The 23,306-nt window shown below is 39.6% G+C and overlaps 2 protein-coding genes across 4 annotated transcripts in view; both read left to right on the top strand.

Moving 5' to 3' along the window:
• Positions 1–14,143, top strand: pgm2 (phosphoglucomutase 2). Its single transcript, XM_038301673.1, has 13 exons — positions 1–218; positions 1,784–1,951; positions 2,383–2,574; positions 3,509–3,592; positions 3,771–3,964; positions 4,044–4,233; positions 4,319–4,416; positions 6,341–6,521; positions 8,503–8,596; positions 10,222–10,351; positions 10,455–10,647; positions 11,160–11,293; positions 11,606–14,143. The coding sequence occupies exons 1-13, from the start codon at positions 144–146 to the stop codon at positions 11,706–11,708; spliced, it is 1,836 nt and encodes a 611-aa protein (XP_038157601.1). The 5' UTR covers positions 1–143; the 3' UTR covers positions 11,709–14,143.
• Positions 14,144–14,253: 110 nt separating this feature from the next.
• Positions 14,254–23,306, top strand: part of tbc1d1 (TBC1 (tre-2/USP6, BUB2, cdc16) domain family, member 1) — a 77,664-nt gene continuing 68,611 nt past the window's right edge. For 2 of the 3 annotated variants that reach the window (XM_038301671.1, XM_038301668.1), the window contains exons 1-2: positions 14,254–14,397; positions 16,728–17,334. In XM_038301671.1, coding sequence (XP_038157599.1) covers positions 16,759–17,334 — 576 coding nt within the window. In that variant the 5' untranslated portion in view covers positions 14,254–14,397; positions 16,728–16,758. Of the gene's footprint in view, positions 14,398–14,423; positions 14,565–16,727; positions 17,335–23,306 lie in introns of those variants that run through there. The other variant, XM_038301669.1, reaches the window with a different exon arrangement.

Below are 23,306 nucleotides of genomic sequence, written 5' to 3'. Positions count from 1 at the left end.
TCTCCGTCCCACGTAATTAACCGTCAGGTGCCACAACATCCGCATCTGCATTTGTGTTGGGAAACCCTGCGGTCTTGGCACTTTCGGCTCTCCGGGCTGCGTTGGACTGCTTGTTGACTTGGACCAAGAAGTGGGGAGAAAAGATGGAGGACGGTTTGAAACCAACCGGCGACACTAAGCTGGACCAGGCTGTCCGACAGTGGCTGCAGCATGACCGGGTGAGCTGACAGCTAGCTGCTTAGCTCCCTCTGCAGTGTAGGAGACAGAACCTGACGGGTGGAGTGGCTGACTCCGACTTTTCTACCACACCTGAATCAGATATGAACGGAGAACATTTTTGGGGCTTTTATTCTGAAATTTAGAAACAGATGTGATTAGACGATTAATGAGACAAAATGGTGACTTATCGACTTAAGATATTAAATTATACATAATTCATTTGAGTATTTTCCCGAATAAACCAAAAATGGATAAGGTTAGTATTGGTGAGTAAATTAAAGAGAGAGGAGGTGTCAGAAGAAGAGTAAACTCAATTAGCATCACTCAGCTGAGAGGACAGAGAATGTCTAACATCAGACACATAAAAATTAGAGATAAAATTAGTGATCTTATGGCTTTTTTTTGGAGTACAGTCCTACATAAGGTATGTACTATACCCTTTACAGTATTGCTCTTGTCTGACAGATTTGACCTAATTATTATGTTTTTGTTGTTTTTGTTTGTTTTTCTCTCTGTCTGTTTTTCCATCTTCTTCGTTTTGATACTAATTGCCTGTTTATCTAAATTTAAAGTAAAAAAAAAAGAGTGATCTGTAAATAGATTTCTGAAATTAAAAATAAGTTGCCTTTATCATCCAGAATAATTTTTCTTACCATAATCACAGCATTCTTTAGAGATTGGAACTTCACACTTGCCAACAAATAAATAAAAACAGTATAGTGGATAATTATGTAGCCTTTGTCTTAAATAAATATTTAATTAGCCAATTAAATATTACATTGAGAGTTTGTTGGAGTTTTTGAGTATCTTCAAGTTAAAACTTACAGCCTGCTATGGATACTGACAGCTGAGTTATTTCCATGCATTCATCAGAAAAAGATTCACAAAACATTTTAGTTACACCTTATTTTTCTGAAAGCTTTTATTTTATAGTTGCTGAATTCCACTGCATGTTCAGAAAAAAAAAAAAAACCCCAGAGCAGCATCCAAATAAAAGTATAAATAAACAAATATTTTAATGACTTTATGTAAATAAAGATTGTACATTTTTAACGTCTGTGATGCAGCTTAGAATAATAGTCTAAAGAAAAGTTCATGCATTTAATACAATGGATGTGATGGTGCGTTCTGTTAATTTCTTTAGATAATTAGCTTCAATTTCACACACTGATCAGATTAACATCACAAAGAGGAGACTTAGTCATAGGATGTTCATGCAGTTACCAGCTGACCAGCACAGGAAACGTCCTTCTTGGCCCTAAAGAGACATGCGATGCCACCAATTAGAGCTCAGGGGCCTTAGATTCATTAGACTTTAGATAATTGTGTTAAGCTGTTCTTATTTAAAATACTTTTTATTTCTTTTGGTGCTTGTTGTGTATCTTCTTTTTCAAAAGTTGCTTGTTTAAAGTTAAAAAAAAAGTTAAACAATTTTTCTATTTAGTTATTTTCTCCAAGCTCATGTTAGGTTGATTATGTACTAAAATGCATTTTGAATTGATAACCTTCATCAAATAGTCATTGTATTTGTCTTTAACCCAATCTCTGTGTTTATATGCCCCAGAACCCCAAAACGGTGTCCCTGGTGCAGGACATGGTGAAGGAAGGGGCAGTGGATGCCCTAAAGAAGTGTTTCTCCTCGAGGATGGAGTTTGGTACAGCAGGACTGAGAGCCGCCATGGGCCCCGGCATTTCCTGTATGAATGACCTCACCATCATCCAGACTACACAGGTTTGTTAATGGAATAGCTACTGTTAGACATTAAGCATTCCAGTCACATGAACAGTCACACATGAATCATGTTAAAGCCTGAAGCTCACAAGCCTCTGTTTTTCACCAGTGAGTTTCATCCGTTGACCTGTAGAAGTGAAAGAAAATGTAGCAGTCATACAAAAATGGATATGAATATAAGATTGAATTATAATTACATCTGAATCAAATGGATTTGCAGCCAATTAATATTCTGGAGCATTTAGCCTCCTGTCATCTTGGCTCATGGGGAAACCTCATGTTAACCCAGTGTCATTAGGGCATTTTTCTGGCCCAGAAGAAAAGATCTGCTTAATTTAAAACAGACTTTAACATCGATCTTACATCAGACTGATCCTGACATACCAGCTTTCAGGCTGTCCTAAAGTCAATCAATTATTTTGATGTTTCAGGGTTTCTGTTGTTACCTGGAGCAGAGTTTTAGTAACCTTAAAGAGCGAGGCGTGGTGATCGGCTACGACGCTCGCTCTCACCCTCCCAGCGGGGGCAGCAGCAAGAGGTTCGCCAGCCTGGCTGCTGCAGTTTTCATCAGCCGGGGAGTGCCAGTCCACCTCTTCTCTGAGATCACCCCAACACCATTTGTGGTAGGTTCTTCAATGGCAGTATTTTTTAAATTTTTATTGACTTTTGACAATATTTAATTGTGTTTTATATATGATGATAAACTTGGTGAGAAAGAGAACATTCATCCTATAAAATATCTTTTAGAATTGAAAAGGTAATTTCTAAGTTGAGTTAAGCTTGCCTGCTGTTAAGGTTTTCAGAGGAGCTGGCTTTAACAGGACCAAAGCTCCAGGGCAAATTCCAGTCAAAAGGAGTCATTTAGTCCCTGGCGCACAGCAGGTTGCATAACACATGTTTCCCAGGTCATCATGTTTAGAAAACTATCATTTACTCTATCTTCTCTCTGAATGAGTCTGTAGTGATATTGGACTGATTTAATGCACCTAAAACTAAAACATCATCCTGAGCCTCATTTATCTATAGCCTCTGAGCTCCTTGTTAGACTTTTTTTAAGCATTTTTCTATTGCTCTTTGCTCTAGCTTTGTTTTTTCAAGCAAGATGAGTTTTAATGTGGTTTTAGTTAACTTTAACTTTAAAATGGGTTAAGCTCTTTGGATGTAATTCATGTGTTGATTATATTTTGTAGAAATCTATCAGTAAGGTAGTTCAATCTTTTTTTTGTTTATTTATTTTTTTCTCCATTCTGCCAAAAGATCACAACTCATCAGTTAAAGATATTGGCAGTGTAATATACTTTTTTTTTTTTTTTTTAAGTCAGGAAAACCATTTGTTTTCTGTAAACATCAATAGACGGGTTCCAGGCACCACTTCAGCCACTGTAGTTTATTTTGTTTTGAAGATATCTATTCAGTTAGCCTGGTGTTTAAAAACAAAAAAAGAAAAGAAAAACAGCCTAAGAGAAATTAAAGAAATATTATCTGGCTGATCTGTCTGGTCTTGATATAAGATCAATGTTACCATCTGTCATCTGTTTGATATCCTTCCTTTTTCAGCCTTTCACCGTTTCCCACCTGGGTCTCTGCGCTGGCATCATGGTGACTGCTTCACATAACCCCAAGCAGGACAACGGCTACAAGGTCAGACACACGTTTTTACAATTGTCCTTTTGGTTTGCTTTTTTTGTCAGAGATGCACCAGTAGGTTACCTGGGATCACAATGATTTCTTAGACCATCTTAGATCAGTTTCTGATCTTTCTCAAAGGGATAAAGGAAGAAAAAAATCATCTAAGTGGTAATAATCCTGTTCCTGATAGGTGTATTGGGAAAATGGTGCACAAATCATTTCTCCTCACGATGCTGGCATCTCCAAAGCTATTGAGGAGAACTTGGAACCCTGGCCAGAGTCCTGGAACACAGAGGAGGCCCTGAAGACCACCTTGCTGAAAGACCCCTACCAGGATATTACCACAGAATACTTTAAAGCTATCCAGAAACACTGTCACCACAGGTAATGCAACATAAGCAGCATGTGGCGTTTAAAACCCTTTGCAGCGAGTTCACCAATGTTTTAACTATTCTCTTTGCAGAGAGATAAACAAGAACTCGGAGGTGAAAATAGTGCACACATCTGTGCACGGCGTCGGTCACAAATTTGTGCAGTCAGCTTTCAAGGCTTTTGACCTTCACCCTCCGTATGCTGTGGAAGAACAGAAAGATCCAGACCCGGAATTTCCCACCGTCAAATACCCCAATCCTGAGGAAGGAAAGGGAGTCCTGGTACACAGCTCTGTCTGCATATAAATGATCAAGTCCCTGCTGTATTGGTTTGTTCACTCTTTTACTTTTCTGGGTTGATTTGCAGACATTGTCGTTTGCCCTTGCAGAAAAGGAAGGAGCCTCTGTGGTGTTGGCCAATGACCCCGATGCTGATCGGTTAGCTATAGCTGAGAAGCAAGAAAGGTGGGTGTGATTGACGTTTATGAATTAAGAAAACAACACTCTCTCCAATAATGCAGACACCTTTGTCCTAATATCCCTAGTAAACGTATGTAAAAGGACTTCAGATCATGTTATTTTGTTTTGCAATAGCATTATCACTCTGTTTGCGATCCGCATTGCGTGCAGCAGCCACCACAGCCTCCCAGACACTGTTCAGAGAGGTGGACTGTTTTTCCTGCCTGTAGATCTCACATTTCATGAAGGACCACAGGTTCTCGATGTGGTTCAGATCATGTGACCAAAATCCATCTGGCCCATCAAGACTCACTCTCATTTCAGACCAAAACACCTTGGAGAAATCAGTCTTCAGATATTTCTTGGCCCAATCTTAACGTGTTGTCTTGTGTGTCTTGTTCAAAGGTGGCCTTTTTTTGGCTTTCCTCACCTTGGCCAGGTCACTATTGAGAACCTTGTGCTTCTCGGCACTCCAGACATGTTGCAGCTCTGAAATATGGCACAACTGGTGGCTAATTGCTTCCTGGCAGATTCACGCTTGATCCTTCTCAATTCATGGAGTTATTTTGCGTCTTCTTTTTTCAACATGCTTCTTGCGCCCCTGTTGGCTATTTGCCATGAACCGCTTGATTCTGCGATGATCCCGCTTCACAATCTTGGCAATTTCCAAACTGCTGCACCCCTCTGAAAGACATCTGACAATTTTTGACTTTTCAGAGTCTATCAAATCTCTTTTCTGACCCATTTTTCCAAAGGAAAGGACGTTGCATTATAATTAAGCACACTTTATATAGGGTGTTGATGTCATTAGGCCACACCCCTTCTCATTACAGAGATGCACACCACCTGATTTACTTAATTGGTAGTTGGCTTTCAAGCCTATACAGCATGGAGTAGGACAATATGTATGAAAAGGATGATGTGGTCAAAATACTCATTTGCCTAATAATTCTGCACACAGTGTATGAATATGATGTGACACAGAGTTAATTTCGTTTAGCTACAGCTCATAATAACCACGATGGTAAATGAAGGAAAACAAATCTTTATATTCATTTTTAGAGATGTTCAACAAAGAGTGGCTGTAACTGGAGCTCTGCTCTATGCTCAGAGTCGGCTAAAAGCTAAGGTTTGGTGAAACAAATGGTAAGAAAGTAGAAAATCACTTTATTGTGACTGTTTAGTAAGGTAGAGACCCCGTGATCCTGTGGGCTTGTTTCTCCCTGGGAACTTTGCTAAGACTGTATGATTTTATGAACCCACCAGAACTTTTCAGGAGAGATTTCAGTGCCACATGACAAGTGTTTGGGTCTTCAGTGGTTTGGAGACAAAAGGCTCACTGGACTCAAAATCACCTGCCCTCTGTGACCATCTCAGTCTCTATTCCTAATTAGACATTCTTAGAAGCAAATTGCAGCTTAGAAATGTAATTATAAGTAAAAGGACGTCAGTGCATGAGAGGTTACTAAAAATAAAATAACCTCTCATTTTCATTTGTAGATATACTAAATAGATCCAGTTCCAGTTTAAGGCTTTTGGAAAATCCTTAGACTGGAAAAAAAAAATCCACATCTGTGATTAAAGTTATGACAGAGATTTTTCTGAAGCATTTAGTAGCATGAATCATTCCTACAAGCCATGGATATCATTGAGATTTGAACTTTATTTATTTTCTCTAGTTTGTTGTGTAAGTAGCATTGTTTGCTATGTAAACATTTTTCTCAGTCCAGTTACTCTCCACCAAAGTGCTAGTTTATAGGGATTTTCTTTTATGGGTTTTACTTTTTCCTGCTACATGTAGGACTAGTGGCTCGTGAGTTGCTCCACTGGTTAGAACCTTTTTCCCTCATTGAGTCCAAATTGTTGTGTTTGTGCCAGATTTGCCTGCCTGCTTTTCCTTTGACCTTCCTGTGTTTTGTGTTTGCCTCAGTGGACAGTGGCGCGTGTTTAGTGGTAACGAACTGGGAGCCTTGCTCGGCTGGTGGCTCTTCCACTGCTGGAGGGAGCAGAACTCTGACTCTGGTGCAGTGAAAAACCTCTACATGCTGGCCAGCACTGTGTCCTCAAAAATACTAAGAGCCATCGCTCTGAAAGAGGGCTTCCACTTTGAGGTAACACGTTCAAGCTTGTGTTCCCATGTATTACATGGTACTTGTGTGTGGGTGTGGGTGTGTGTGTGGGTGGGTATTGCACCCTTTAAATGGTTAGAACCCTCCAGCAGAACCAAGCTCAGTGTGAGCGACCTTGTGCCGTGGCTGACTGGGGATTTAAGGAGACAGAAGCAGACCTACAAAACAAGCATAGAAGTACTGATCTATAAATACTTTCTATGTTAGAAAAGGTAACATTAAACTGGCTCCATAGGTGGCTCTGTTTAGGGAAGAAATGGTTAAAAAGAAGAGCTCTTATCCAGTTTTATGTCGAAAGGGATAGAAGAAAGCACATGTAGTTAGTCACATTTAAAGCTGAGCCTATAGCTGTGGCTAACAGAGAAGCTGGACAAACACTGAAAAACGGCCCCAACTCTACCATCTATGATCAAAGTTGTTGATGGCAGCGGCACAGCTGATATTTCCATTATGGTGTCCCTGCCAAATGAGACCAGGTCACTATATAGGTTATATAAAAAAATAGTATAATTCTTATTTTTTAATTGAACTTTATTGATCGCACATTGGAGAAATTTACCTCTGCATTTAACCCATCTACTTGGGGAGCAGTGGGCAGCCATTGTGCGGCGCCAGGGGAGCAGTGTGGGATTAAGGGTCTTGCTCAGGGACTTGGACTGCAGGCTGGGAGGATTGAATCGGGTACTTGCAACCTTCTCACAGCACAGTCACACTGCACTAACATCTAGGCCAACACCTCCACTATATTATATTTAACAGATACTGCAGAATGGGATAGTAAACATAGAATGATGAAAAGTGGTCCCTATGTTCTCGTGCAGCCAGGGCTGGTTATACTCCCGCAGCAGTTTGTCGCAGTGAGCTTGTCGCAGATATTTTTGATCTATGCCAAATATTGAAGAGTGGTCTGCACTATGTTATTCCACGCCACAACGCAAGAGGGACAATCAGGAACTAGCTGTGGGTCTAGATACGGCCGAGGCGGTGAGGAAGTGGGGGCAAGTTTGTGCGACAACGGAGGGACATGAGGGCGAAAAAGAGCGGGGATCCAAGTGGAAAGAGGGTCCCAGCGTTCTCGCTCTTCTAGCGGGGCCAACTTCACAAGTCATTTTTCACAACAACCGTCATACAAACAAAATAGCCAGTAAGTTACCAAACAGGAAATATGCATAGTGTAAAACGGATGTAGATTTGACCAGTTAGAGGCCTCCTGTCTGCGCTCACCTACAACATTGGAGAGTTGTAGCAGAGTGTCTGCAGCAAGGGCGGGGGCACATTTGCATTCAGTGCGACACACGCAGATGCCCTGGTTTCTGAGTATAAATCACACTTAAGCCTATAGCAGCATAACTATAGAGATAGCTCAGGATAGCAGACAGGATGTCTGCCTACTAATAGTTGGTTCCACAGGACAGGAGCCTGATTACTAAAATATCTGCCTCCCATTCTACTTTTAGAAATTCTAGGAACCACTAGTAAACCTGCAGATTGCGAGCAAAGTGCTCTTTAGGAACTTAAGAATTGATCAGATCCCCAGATATAAGATTTAGCTTAATTATGTTGGGTGAGAGGAGAATTGTAATTTTTTTTTCTGGATTTACCTGGGAGCCGATTAAGGGAAGTCAACATACCCCGGGAGAAATATATGAAATATGCTTTCCAAATTTGTGAAAGGCCAAGTCATTTTCATGTATTTATGAAAATGAGTTATGACTGATGAAATTACAAAGAAATTTCTACAACTTAATTTGTTTATTTTTGGCATTTTGCAAAAGGGGTATCATTTTGGATAAATCAGATTTATTATCGATTAAGGAAATTTTTTATTGAATCTATGCAATTTGTTGTAATTAAACATGTGGTTCACAGCAAAATTATTCCCATTTTTTGCAGGCTTTGCCATTAAAAATGTCAAGCCATGTGTGCTGTTTTTAAAGTCTTGTTTCTCTCAATGTTTGGACAGGAAACCCTGACAGGTTTTAAATGGATGGGGAACAGAGCCAAAGACCTCTTGGACCAAGGAAAGAGTGTTTTGTTTGCTTTTGAAGAGGCCATAGGTAGGCACACACTAACCAATGTTATCCCTTTGTCAAATCACACAGTCCCTTAGATGAAAAAGTCTGAAAAATGCTCTAGCTGACAGAAAGTGTCAGACTTCTCCCGTTTGCGACGATGTCTTTTGATTGTATGGGGTGCAGCTACATCAGTCATTATATCAACCTTTAACTGGGGTGGGCAACTAAAGCTTCTAAGTGGCACTTTGGTCAAAGTCTGTTGTAAAGTTTACTGGGAAATAAAAATGACACTTTATTTATAAGAAAGTTGTCATTTGCACATGAGCAGCAATCAATGGCACTTCATAGCTACAATACAAACATTTCCCCTTTTTTTTTCCCCAAGAACAAAAAGGAACAGTAAGAAGAAACAAATCATGCAGTTTCTGTTCCGTTCCATCATAAAGAAAAGAAAGAAATAGCTGCATTATGAATGTGTATAAATATTAATCATTACCAAACCAATCACTAAACATACCATATACATTAATATGCTGTCTTGTATATCTGTTAATGTAATTATTATATTTTCTGTTATAACATTCCAATATTTTCTTACAGTTTCTTAAATTTACAAAACTGTTACGCAACACTTTCCAATTCCAGGGTGTTCCACGGTAGACGAGAATATGGAAGCCGTTATTTAAGTAAAAATGAGCGTTTGTTTAATGAGCTTCCCGAAACAGGTTGAATAACAAGCAGAGCGGGCTCATGTGACGGCGTAATGGTCATGTGACTGGACTGACGCACTGGTAGAAAAAAAAATATTGTTTATGATAAAATAGTTCTGTATATAATTGTCAATTTTAAGATACTCGGACATAATGTTGATATTATAAAAAATAAATATAATAAATCTTTCCATCTGGGTTATATGAGCGCCAGACATTGTTACAATAATTGTTCCCTATTAGCTGCCTTACCAAGTCACTGCTGGAGTTCCTGAGTCAACTATAGCTGAAATGAAGGGCTCAGCCTTTCTTGCGTCTTCAGATGGAGAATTCTCATTCCCTTTGTTGAGCCTAATGTTTGCGGGGAAAGCCTGAAACCCCTTTGTACGGGCTTCATGCTTCACCTTGTAGCCTGATTTTAGGTGCTTTGAGGTTGCCTCTCTGTAGTCCGCAGCAAATTGAGGTTGGATATTAGCTACTTCTGGAGAATTTTTCCTGGAACCTTTCAGGATTGATCTCTCCGTCGTCGTGCCAAGGATTTTCTTCACCTGCCCAAACTACATTTGGTTCAGTATCAGATGTGTTCCCGGCTGCTACTAGAGCATTGTTAACTGCAGACAGCTCTGTATGCTTTAGAGTGGTTGTTAGTTTGAGTATCACCAACTCCCTCACATAGATTCATCTTAAATAACAGACCTCATTATTGCTGTGTTTGATGCAAAAGGAAGACATTTCTTTTCTCTATTGTAAAATATCAGAATTATAGTCAAACATGTCACTAGGTTCAGATAAAGTTTGTCAAACAAAGGGAGTGGGGCATAGTTGAAGGATTCCTCTTTAACTAGATTAAGATGCTGGAATTGGAACAGCGTGCCATTGTATACACGGTTATTAAAGGAAACAACAGCTGAGCTCTGCAGCTGGGAAATAGACTGTATGTGTGTTTGTGTATTTCAGGCTACATGTGTTGTAACTCTGTATTGGACAAAGATGGAGTCAGCGCTGCAGCTATTGCAGGAGAGATGATTTCATACCTGGCCACCAAAAACAAAAGTCTCTCCCAACAGCTCACCACCATCTTTGAAGAGTGAGACCCTTAGATTCTGCATATCTAACTTTACATTTGCAGATCTTTGTTGTCATTGTAGACTAACTAACTAGACTCACTTTCTCCCTGCGAAAATGTTCAGTTATGGCTACCACATCAGCAAGAACTCCTACTTCATCTGCCACGAACAGGAAGTCATCCGCAGTCTGTTTGAACGCCTGCGCAACTTCGGCGGCAAGAAGGACACGTACCCGTCGGAATGCGGGCGCTTCTCCATCTCTGCTGTTAGAGACCTGACCACCGGCTACGACAGCAACCAGCCCGACAACAAGGCTGTGAGAAAACCATTAGATCATAGACTCAGAGCTGAATAAACCTTTAATATCATGCCGTGAAGGGGGAAAATACTGCTGCCTCTACAATTATCGGCATCCCTGACAAAAATCTTCATAAAAGCCTCGATTGTTATGGAGACTCTGTGACCCCCAACATACAATGTTTCCTGCAGTTCTGTAACAATGAGCTGCTGAGTTTTTCCTCTTTTATACTTACTTTATAAGTTGAAAACATTTTGCACAGATCAAATTTTTGTTTTGTTTATTCTTCTTTCCATTAAATAAATGCATTCAGTTAAAGTTTAGATTCTTTTTAATTTGCCTTTTAAAGCATGGGCTTTGTTTTATGGATGTCTTCCAGGGTTAAAGGATTTTTTGAGGAATGCCTTGGAGAGAAAAGAAGGTTTTCCTTACATGAATTTTGCTGCTTTATCACAGATAACCATATAACAGTGAATTGAGGTTTTTTTCTTTTTTCAGCCCCTTAAATATTTCTCCCTGTCTTCTCTCAGATTCTTCCTACGTCCAGATCCAGCCAGATGATCACCTTTACCTTTTCTAACGGCGGTGTCGCTACCATGAGGACCAGCGGCACAGAACCAAAGATCAAATACTACACTGAGCTCTGTGCTGCTCCTGGTAACAGGTAGGTCATTGAACACACCATTTCCTCAACTGTGACTTACTTTTATAGGTTTATTAAGATCATTATCAACCAGGATTATTTTTGAGTTTTTGATGTTGTTTTTTGTTTTTATCGAGCTAATCGAAAATGTTATGTCTTTTTTTTTTTCTTGACATTAAAAAATGTCACATTCAGTGCATGAAAATCTTTTTACAGTTGACAGATGATCTGATGAAGAACCATCAACTTTTTGGGAGAATAATTTACTCTGCCACTTATTGGTTTCAAATAATTATAGCATTTCATCCTTTTTCTCTCTGGTTCTTTTTTCAGTGATGTGACGCATCTAAAGAAGGAACTGGATGACTTGGTTGACGCCATCGTTGAGAACTTCTTTGAGCCAATAAAGAATAAGCTGCAGCCGAAACCAGAGTAGTTCTAACGGAAAATGGTGACGAGAGTAGAAATGTCTCTGACCAGCTTTTAACATGTCTTAATTCTTCCTAAAGAGTTCCTTGGTTTTGCTCCAGCTTAATTGACTTTTCACTAGTTTGCTCCAGGGTGTTTAGAAGCCATAATAGTAAAATTAGCAAAATTGTTTTTTGTTTTTTTTTCATTTTGAGATCATTTGCAACATTCATGCAAAAATCTGACCCTAGTTAATTGAAATCGGAGTAGCTGTGGTTTGTTTTAAATAAAACTTCTAGCTAAACAATTCTATAGAGATCATTTATCCACTATATAAATAATGATTTTACTATTTTATTCTAAAATACATAGTCACCGCTCCGCTCGCCCTGCAGATGTTTCCAGCAACATCACAGAAGGAATGAGGCCACTTATCAGGGATCTTTTGATTATTCAAAACATTTCTGTTTGTATTTTATTTAATTAGTTCATGTGGAAATAATCAGCTTTGATTTTCTTTCTAAAATTGTTTTATTTTTGGTAAATTGGACGTGTAAATCGCCAAAGTCATTCCTTTTATCTAGACTAAGTTTTTATTTAAACTTGGAAAGCTTTACCTTACCTGTGTTTGACAGGATGCATTCCCAGATACAATCTCCTTTAGCATGAGCTGCTGCTGTGAAAAACTTCCCTCAAACTAAATGATGGGAACTGCTGTTTTGCTTTGAAAGTATGACACAGTACCGCTAACCATGGTAAGAATTTACCATTGGAATCTTTCTGCACTTATGTATTCAATGTAAATGTGGAAAATAATAGTGCAGACTGACCATAGTGTCACCAAACTCTGTGACTGCCTTTGCCGTTATCAGAAAAATGAGACCAACTCAGTGGATAGTTCAGTCTACCTCGTTACACAGTGGTAAAGGTGTTTTTTTTTATACATTATACAAATAAAAGTTTCAAAGCTTTAGTTTATAGTTAGTCATTTTCTAATAGAAGCTATCAGCATAGAATATAAAATCCCTTTATTGTCCCACAATGGGGAGATTCTGTTAGGATATGCGAGTCCCTGTATTTTAGTCTCTTTTCACAGGTCAGTATTTTTTACATTTGTGTATGTTTTTTGGTGCAGTTTCCCAACAGCATTTTTGGAATAACAATATTTGATCGTCACACGGTTTGGTGTAACCCTGTGTCTTCAACCTTTTTTTGCAATAAAGGCAACTTTGTTGCTTCTGGCACCACCTGACATTTAAACCGGAGGTCTTCAATGTGGGGGGCGGTCAAAATATTCATTTCAAATTCTGTCAACTTTCATTGGCTGAAATCGTGTATCCAGCCCTCATCCCTCTATACAAATTGTGTTTCAGGTGCTTCCAGACAGTTTTTGTTTTTTAGCACCACCTTATTCTTAAACAACAGCAGCTGTTTAATGGATGCAACCTGCTGTAGATTAAACATGGCTTTTGAATTGGTAACCACGCTGTGAGGGGCAGATGGTTATGAAAAATATTATTGGCCATCACTGCCGATTTTAGATGAAATTCAAGAGAGGCCAGGGTAGGGCCATTACTTTTTTTTTTTTCATAAGGACACATTAAAAAAATACACGGTAAAATAATGGTAAAGAAAATTCTATAGGCAAAATATTGAAATTGGTCCAAGGGAAAAAAAATCAGCTATGGCCTCTTCTGTTAACACATATCACCATAATACATTTATTTAGTATTACACTACAAAAACTGATCTATAAAAGGAACATTTTCTTAAATAAATTGCATTCACCCTTAATTTGAGCAGTTAGTTATAATTATTATATATATTTTTTAATTTTAAAATAGATAAATATTATGTACTTAATGCAAGTTAATGGAGGGAATTTATTTTCCCTTATTTTACAAGCAAATCATCTTATTCTAGTACCAAATTGTAAAACATTCCTGCTCAAATCAAGGGGACATGCACTTCAAGAACAATGTACCTAATTATATTTCAATTCTTGTAGCTTGTTTTTTTTTTTATCCAGCGGCCAAGACCAGTTCTACTGGGGCACTGACTCCTATTTAGAAGCACACATGTTGGATTTGTATTGTTTGTTGCTTTTTAAGCATGTTGTGGTGCCTAATAAGTGTCAAATGGTGCTGTTGTATCCATGTGACTTTCGAAAGATTATATTCTAAATAGCTTTCCATATACCACCAACTGGCATTAAAATAACTTCGCCTCGTTCATCAAACCGCCGCCAGGGGGAGACATTGTGCATTAATTCTTCTACACTCAACCCATTCCTTCATACTCAGTTATGTTTCAACTCAAAGGGATTCCTCACATCTTCTTGTTACTTTCTTGTATGAGTGAGACCTTCCCTCAGATATGCTGTATTTCTATTTTACACCTGCTTTTCTAAACATTGTGTCATTAAGCATTTATTTCCCCACACCAATAAAAACATTTTCCAACTACCCTGAATTCCTGTGTAATGAGACGTACAGCGAATGTTAATTAATTTACACCATCATCAGTGGGGTGTATTTGTGCAGAGGAGGGAGGTCGGATCGGCCCCTGTCTTCTATATTTAACACGAGCAGCAAACAGCGAGAGCCGTGCGTGGAAAGGTCTCTCTCTCCTTCTGTGGAGTGGGTAAGAAGCGGGCTGCTTGTTTTCCTTCAGCCCTCCTTTCAAAGCGTGTCTGACAGAGAAGGAGGAAGTCACAGGTAAGATTGATCCAGGAAGATATCAGATGATGAGGCAGACATTAAATTCATTAGATGCGCATTAATGCAGATGATGTTATAGGGCAGATGAAAAATGTAGGTTTTTACTTCCGCGTGATCTGGGCCAACTTAAGGATTTAAAATCAAACAAGGTCAACCATCATAAGGTGGGTAAGGAGCCGCTTTGCTCATGTTCTTCTGCACTTCTTCACATGATCGTTTTGTTTATATGCGTGGTGTAATCGGATGACCTCCTGTCGATGGATGCATTTTGATTTAAGGCAGTTTATCAAATCCTTTCTGAAACAAACCAGAGAGAATCTGACGCAGAAAAGGTCGTCTATAAGTTTCACCGTACAGCCTTCTTGTTTATTTGTCCTTGTAGCTGTAAAAGTCAAGCAACTTTTTTTATTCTGGGCTGTTTAAATAAAACTAAACACTGGGTTCATGAGATTAGAATAGAATAGATTATGCCTTTATTGTCCCACAATGAGGAAACTGGATTAACTGCCTGCATTCATTATTTTATCATTAAGAGACCAGAAACTAACAAATGAATTGTTGATATGAAATCCATTTCGGAACATTATGGGTTCTAAAAGACCTGTTTGCCTTTTAGCACTTTTAGATTATATTTGTTGTGAATTTTCACTATATGTATGGAGGACCAACTCTGCCACATTTAAAGATAAATACAGAAATAATTACCTGCTCAATAAATAGATAAGCATACAATTAATTGCCCCAAAAAATACAATAAACAAATAAATGTAGGTAGAAATTAAATTATACAGTGAAACATAAATGAATATATCTCTTTTAATTAGCTTCTTTATTTATTTGCCTTTATAATAATTGCCATATTTATTTATTATTCGTTATAATCTTCAACTTTATTACTTATTTTTGTAAGTATACATTTATGTGCATGTCATAATATTTTTGTCTGTTTTATTCTTTGTATTTTTTTTTATCCTATTTATTTCTGTGACACTATTTATTTCTGCCTGTCGTTTTCTTTTACATTTCTGTATGCAGAATGAGGAGAGGCTGTGTCTTAGAGGTACCTGGCGTAACTTTCTGTAGGACTGGTGTGGACTTGTGACATGAGGGGACAGTCCCCACCAATAATTTCTGTTTTTCCCCCTGTCTGCTGATTTACTTTAGCCACCAGTAACTGGGGTTGGGTGTTCAGAGCGTTTTCAGTCCGTGTTTTTTCCTCACTCTCGAGTCCCACCACTGAAATATCATCGGATCTGTCACTTTGCGACATAATATTATTTGGGGTCATTATTCACTGTGTATGTAGTAGCTACGTGGAGGAGGAGAGACACAGCAGTTCTGCTTGATTTGGGGGATTTCTTACATTTGATTTCAATTTATTAGGCCGCTGGGAGGTGAAACTCTGCCCCACTCTTTAGGTGTCCTCTAGCTTTGGCCTGTTATTAATCAGCTTCTTCATTACTGCTGGAGAAAAATATTCCCACAGCATGATACCTCCACCATCAGGGTTCACCATAACAGATTGTGCCCTCATATTGTTTACTGTGTAAATTAATGTTAAGCTGTTGTTATTTTGCCTTTAGATGCAGAAGGCCGCTCACACTGAGTGGTTAAGAGGGAGTTTTTCCTCTCCACTGTCGCTACAAGCATGCTTAGTGTGAGGGATTGCATCCGAGTCAATGAGTCGATGCAATCAGCTGGTTTTCCTTAGATAGAAAACTTTGAATTAATTTGACTGGATGATCTGGTGAATTGTAAAGTGACTTGAGATGACGTGTTGTGAACTGGCGCTATATAAATAAACTGAATTGAACTTACTTGGATTGTAGAAAACTGCAAAAGAAAAAAAATCTCGTGGGTTTCTTCTTCTCACTCTAATGCAAAGTGTAGAATTTTGGAATGATTGACAAATAGTTTCCCTTTTCAAATGGCTGTCAGTTTTGGTACACAACCAGGTTTTGTAAGTCCGCATTTATCTGACTCTTGATTTTCAGATGACAGATTAAAGCTTGAGGTGTTGATTTATGACCTAACACCTCTTTTGGCAGCTCGTTCAGTAACGTATCTACCAAGTCATTTTCCAGGTTTCAAATAATGTGTGATCACTGGACTCCTTTTTATTTATCATCCAAATACATGTGCATGCAAAAAATGTTTAGATTTGTTTTTACAGAAATTTCTAGTTTAACATAAAATAATGTGCAAAAAAAGCTTAATGGGTTCCAAGGCACTGTAAATAAACAATTTAATTAACTTAGGATCTAAAAAGATATGTAGAAGACAACTCTGCATTTGCTGCTTAGTAACGTTTCACTGATGTGTTGCAGGTAGAGGGGAGGAATACAGCTGCCAGAAACTATGGATGGACTTTACTTTGAAGTAAAACCGAAAGGAGGGGAAGCCAAGAGACCACAGAGCTCTGAGAAACCTCGTTATAATCTAACCTCAAACCATCACTCCTGTCCCTCCCTGTCCCGGCTCAACTCTGCGGCTCAGAGTCCTCAAAAAAAGGAGCAGGGTGCATCATGGAGGGGACAGGTGGACGAGGAGGAGATACGATACCAGCTGACGATGATTGGTTTTAGGGTAGTCCACCGCCTGACCACCATGGCCATGCTGCCCTGGGTTGTGGCAGAAATCTGCAGGTCCACCAAGAAGGATGGAGGCTCTCAGAGAGGAAGTGGAGGAGGTCCTCTGCCATGCTATAATAAGACAGTGTTTCTGTGCGTGTCTGCATCCTGGGTGCGGTGTGTGTCTGTTCTGGCAGAGCGGCGTCTCTGGGACCCTCTGACACACAACGTGCTGTTTGAATGTCGCCCACATCAAGTGACCAAGTTGATTCACAACAGCCAGGAGCCCAGCATCTTCGCCTGCCTGGTGAGAGACTCGCTGAAGTGTGCCTGCTACGTCTTCCAGTGCCTGGACAGCAACAAGGTAGGCATCTGTCTTAACATGTGGAGATGTGTGCAAGGAATCATAACCTCATATATGCTCAAAATACACATAAAGGCTGGTCCTGCAGTTTGGTGCACATTGGGTGTAATAAAATAAAGAAAATAACTGTGTGACATGTGCTGAACTGCTCTACATTGACTTTGTTAGGAAGTCACATTTTAAATAGACAGAGTTCCTCTGCATGTAATTTAACCTTAGTATACCTACATTTTTTGTAAAGGTGCATAAGTAAGCAAACTGGATCGCAAGGCTCAAAGAACACAGCAGACAGGCTAGAGGTAAAGTTTGCATGAAGCTCTCCTTAATTCATCATCTGAAAACAGCAAAAGTGTTTCATATGTAAACCAACAGGCCGGTCAAGGAGAAAATGAATCAGAGAAGAGGGCTGTGGTAACTCTGGGGGATCTGCAGAGATCCGCAGCTCAGCTGGGAGAATTTTCCAACAGGAAAACTATTAGTGATGCGGACCTTAAATATGGAACTGTGGCGAGAAGAGACAGATATAGGGAGGACAGCACACATGGAGAAGGAGCAGCTCTGCTCAGATGGGACAGAAACTGGTCATTATGCTACAGTATGGGGGATGCTTTTCTTATTTGGGACGACATTTGTTGCTGAAAATAAAACAGACATGAAAGAAAATCTTTTAGAGGCTCAAGAGATTGGGGCAGAAGTCCACCTTCCAGTGGAAAAATGAACCCAAATATAAAGCCAGAGCTACAAAGAAATGGTTTTGATAAAAACGTATTTATGTGTAGCATCGGTCTAGTCAAAGTCCAAACATCCAGATCAGAATCAGTGGCAAGAATTAAAAATATTGTAAATTTTGAGCATTAAAAAAAAAAAAAAAAGCGCAAAGCGGGTGAAGACATCGCCCCCAAAAGACTTGGAGTAGTAATGCCAGCAAAAATAGTTTATGACTCGATTAAGCAAAATACAAACTCCAAATAAAAACAACTCTAAAACTACTATCTTCAATCCACCTGTTTGTTTAAGTTCCATCAAAATACAATTAAGTTTTTGGCTGTGACTCTTGAAAAAGCTCAAGGGGTATGAATACCTTTTTAAAACTCTTAGATATATGAATTTTGATGAAATAGTTCTCAGAACTACATGGTCCTTTTTCGGTTATTCCTTTGCACGTTATGACATTTATACTTTGCCTCAGATTTATTTCAGCAGCCTGATAGAAAATGGAACCATAGATTCAAAGACAGAGCTCAGGGTGAGGTTGGCTGAGAATCTGGTAATGATGAACGAGCCGAAGTTAGCGAGGAGATGCAAAAGTCGTGGCTGAAGAATAAAGGATCCACATGCAGGAAGCAGCAGGTGAAAAACAAGCACAGCTTTATTGATTTATTGGATCTAAAAGCACAAAGTGTCACAGTGGCAGGTAAACAAGAATTACCCATAAATGACCGTGATCTAAAATAGAAGGGATTGAAAACGGGTCCTGAGATGGATGCATTGCCCCTGATCAAGCAGAAAGGAGGAATGTACACAGAAGGGAACTAGAGGCAAAATAACAACAGCTTAATATTTAGCTGAAGAAATGCAGAGAATAATTACAAACAAGGGAAAAATCAAGCCAAGTCAATCTCCCACAACTCTTTCATTTTTCTTGACATGACCTCTGACCTAAAGTGATCCCTGTAGATGTTGTTGGTTCAGTTCTTTGTCTGTTTATGGTTATTACCTCTCTCAGAGGTTGACAGGAGTCACAACACCTTTTTACATAGCACCATGTTTAAATGTACTCACCTTTACATTATGTTCCGTCTCTGTAAAGGTGTCACAAATTATGACCTTAAAACTAATCTAATCTCTCTGAGCATCAAAGGGGGCTCTCCAGCTATTCCCCATGTTAGAATTATTTTCAGCATTTTCATAAATCAAAGGGAACTCTCCTGTCATAAGTAATAAACCCATCAACACATGCTCGGCTATAAATGTTGCAGCGTGAGAGAGATGCGGCATGTTGGTTGAAGATGTTATTAACAGCAGGGTTTAGTGTGGCACGGACTATATCTGTTCTTTGTATTTATGGCAGAAAGCTGGCTGAGTGTTCAGAGGAACTGTGTTGGTATCTAATAGGACATCATTCTGCAGCCCATCTATGCTGGGCTTTTATCCCTTTCATCAACACTGTGTGTTTGTACACTAACACAGTCTGCTGACCTCAAATCCGTTCACCTCTCCTCCACATGGCGTGAGTTTCCCAAAATGCAAAGCTGCAGCTGCCTTGGGAGTCGGGTCGGAGACATCCGATAGCGCCACCCCGGCTCAACATACCAAAGACAATGAGGGATATTACATGTGACGCTAAATGATGGCGCAAAGCAAAATGTCAGTATGACCTTAACCACTACGTCCCCCTTCGCTGCTCATATGAGTCAAGCGCAGATGTCATGTTCTGAGACAGGAGGGGTCACGTAACAAATACCTGCACGCTTAGCCTGCATGCACAGCCTCCATGTGCTGCGGAGTGTACTGTAAATACCACCAAGTGCACACTGTGGCAGAAATAAACAGACTTTGAAAGTCTTGGAGTGTTTTCTTGGCTGAGTGTGCTTCAAAAATCGCCCAGCCAGGATGTGAAACCATGTTACCATGGAGACCACTTCCTGTCATACTGTGTTTGTTGTAGAGTTTATTAGGTTTCAGAGTGCTCGTTGTTCCAGGCGTTCTCTCAGTCCTGTTAGAAATGTGAGGATGATGGTGGCGATGATGTCAGACTGACCACCTGTTGCTCCGGTTCTGTTAAAGCAGGCTTTAGCCAACACACCAAGGCAATAATAATCCAACAACTCGTCTTTGTTCTCTCATTTATAAAGCACTAAGAGGGTACATCTTCTCGAGGTTTTACTAATCAACATATGATACAAATAAGGACACACACACATGACTGAAAACCAAAACATTTACTGAGAGCACAACTATGACTGCTTTGAGTTCTTAACAGTAGGGTTTCTATGAGTAAAACTACCACAATTTACACAGTATTCAGACAAAACCAAACATGATCCAATTCATTTTATTGAAAAAGGAAAATAAATTCTGTTGAATTTGTATAAAATATCGATTATTACCTTTGTATAATCATTTTATTATGAAATTCATTTGGATCGGATATCGGCAATCCCATCCAATGCAGGGAACTGTTATTTCATTCTTTTTCCTGATAGTATACATTTTATTTGTTATAGTGGGTAAAGTGGAGGATTTTCACGAATTTTTGGAAAGACTCACCCTCTCCACTTTCCACAAAAATTCCACAAAAAATGCACATGCACAACTCTGTACCTGCTTCTGAGAGGGAGCGCCTATTAAACGTATGAAAGAGCATGCACAAGCCCATTTCTCCTCGTGCACGCCCTGTTTCAATATTGCTGTTTGCATCGCTCATACATGCTTACTTTGCAAAAGAAGATTTGCAATTTTTCCTCTATGTCAGACTCACCTCCAATAAGTGAAAATGGGGATGAGCACATAGGACGGCCTTGCATAAATACACTATATTGCCAAAAGTATTTGCTCACCCATCCAAATTATTGGAATCAGGTGTTCCAATCACTTCCATGGCCACAGGTGTATAAATTCAAGCACCTAGGCATGCAGACTGTTTTTACAAACATTTGTGAAAGAATGGGTCGCTCTCAGGAGCTCAGTGAATTCCAGCGTGGAACTGTGATAGGATGCCACCTGTGCAACAAATCCAGTCGTGAAATTTCCTCGCTCCTAAATATTCCACAGTCAACTGTCAGCTGTATTATAAGAAAATGGAAGTGTTTGGGAACGACAGCAACTCAGCCACGAAGTGGTAGGCCACGTAAACTGACGGAGCGGGGTCAGCGGATGCTGACGCGCATAGTGCGAAGAGGTCGCCAACTTTCTGCAGAGTCAATCACTACAGACCTCCAAACTTCATGTGGCCTTCAGATTAGCTCAAGAACAGTGCGCAGAGAGCTTCATGGAATGGGTTTCCATGGTCGAGCAGCTGCATCCAAGCCATACATCACCAAGTGCAATGCAAAGCGTCGGATGCGGTGGTGTAAAGCACGCCGCCACTGGACTCTAGAGCAGTGGAGACGCGTTCTCTGGAGTGACGAATCGCGCTTCTCCATCTGGCAATCTGATGGACGGGTCTGGGTTTGGCGGTTGCCAGGAGAACGGTACTTGTCTGACTGCATTGTGCCAAGTGTAAAGTTTGGTGGAGGGGGGATTATGGTGTGGGGTTGTTTTTCAGGAGCTGGGCTTGGCCCCTTAGTTCCAGTGAAAGGAACTCTGAATGCTTCAGCATACCAAGACATTTTGGACAATTCCATGCTCCCAACTTTGTGGGAACAGTTTGGAGCTGGCCCCTTCCTCTTCCAACATGACTGTGCACCAGTGCACAAAGCAAGGTCCATAAAGACATGGATGACAGAGTCTGGTGTGGATGAACTTGACTGGCCTGCACAGAGTCCTGACCTCAACCCGATAGAACACCTTTGGGATGAATTAGAGCGGAGACTGAGAGCCAGGCCTTCTCGTCCAACATCAGTGTGCGACCTCACAAATGCGCTTCTGGAAGAATGGTCAAAAATTCCCATAAACACACTCCTAAACCTTGTGGACAGCCTTCCCAGAAGAGTTGAAGCTGTTCTAGCTGCAAAGGGTGGACCGACGTCATATTGAACCCTATGGATTAGGAACGGGATGTCACTTAAGCTCATATGTGAGTCAAGGCAGGTGAGCAAATACTTTTGGCAATATAGTGTATATCACCAGAATAATTGACGATTAGGACCGCTTCACCCGGAAGGGCATCCTCGACTATACTTTTAATAAATAATATAAAGCATATTTATATTTGTGTTCATTTGTTAACTTTTCTTGTTAAGTCTAAAGCCTTCACTCACTTGGCAGATATACGGCTCATTCATTCAACAGCTGGATTCTAGATTGCTTTTTGTAATTTTCCGTGAAACAGAAATTGGGTTCGTTCGAGCCAATTATATTTTTGTTTTGTTTATGTAGTCAAAACACATGTCATGTCAGGGGACTTTAAAGAGAGATTTTAATCAGATCATATGGATCAGATTGGATAAAAGTTTTCTATCTAAGGAAAACCTGCTGATTGCATCAAATCATTGACTTTGCAGAATTCTTTCTTCTCAGATGAGCATGTAGTGAGTGGAGATTTGCTTGCAGTATTGTTGACTCCATGGAAATCCCTCACAGTAGAGAGGAACAACTCCTTTTTAACGGGAAGAAACCTCAAACAGAACCAGGCTCAAAGTAAGTGGCGTTCTGCTAAGGCCAACTGGGAGTTCAAAAAGACAGAAACAGACACTCAAAAAGAACATAAAATCACTGATCCAAAATACTTCTCGATAGTAAAGAAATACAATAGTCCAGCTTGGAAAAAAATGTGTTGGTTAGTTTCTTAGCCTCACCTCAAGAGGATATTTATTATTTTTGCAATATTCCAAAGAAGGGAATTCTAGACACATCTTTGATATTGGATTTAAATGACAGATCCTGATCGAAAATAATTGTTTCTTTATTAATTGAGATCAATTTAATCCTATTCAATAAAGTGACAGATTAAAGACTCTGGTCCAAAGACTATAACTTATGTTTTGTCTGCATTCAGGAGCAGAAAGTTAACCTCTTACACCCTAAAGGGGTATAAATAAATTTCTGCCTGACAAAAACACACAAAAGTAAATAACTTATAGCCTCAAAGCTATTAGATTTAATAAGAAACTTTTGGTACGGCTGTAAAGGTAAGATGTCATAGAATGGTTTTCTGGTGTCAGCACCATTGTAGCTTTGACCCTGCCTGAAATATTAGGAACAAAGTACAAAATATTTTGCATTTTTTGAACCTCGCCAAAATTTTCTTTGAAATAAACATTGCAAAACACAACCAAAATATTATTTATAGCACAAAAAAGTAGTACAGA

Source organism: Cyprinodon tularosa, unplaced genomic scaffold, assembly GCF_016077235.1.
Source record: "Cyprinodon tularosa strain WSP-4 unplaced genomic scaffold, ASM1607723v1 ctg470, whole genome shotgun sequence".
In the NCBI taxonomy this organism is placed as follows: domain Eukaryota; kingdom Metazoa; phylum Chordata; class Actinopteri; order Cyprinodontiformes; family Cyprinodontidae; genus Cyprinodon; species Cyprinodon tularosa.
Note: the sequence above shows the minus strand (reverse complement) of the source record. Positions and strands in the feature narration are given on the sequence as shown.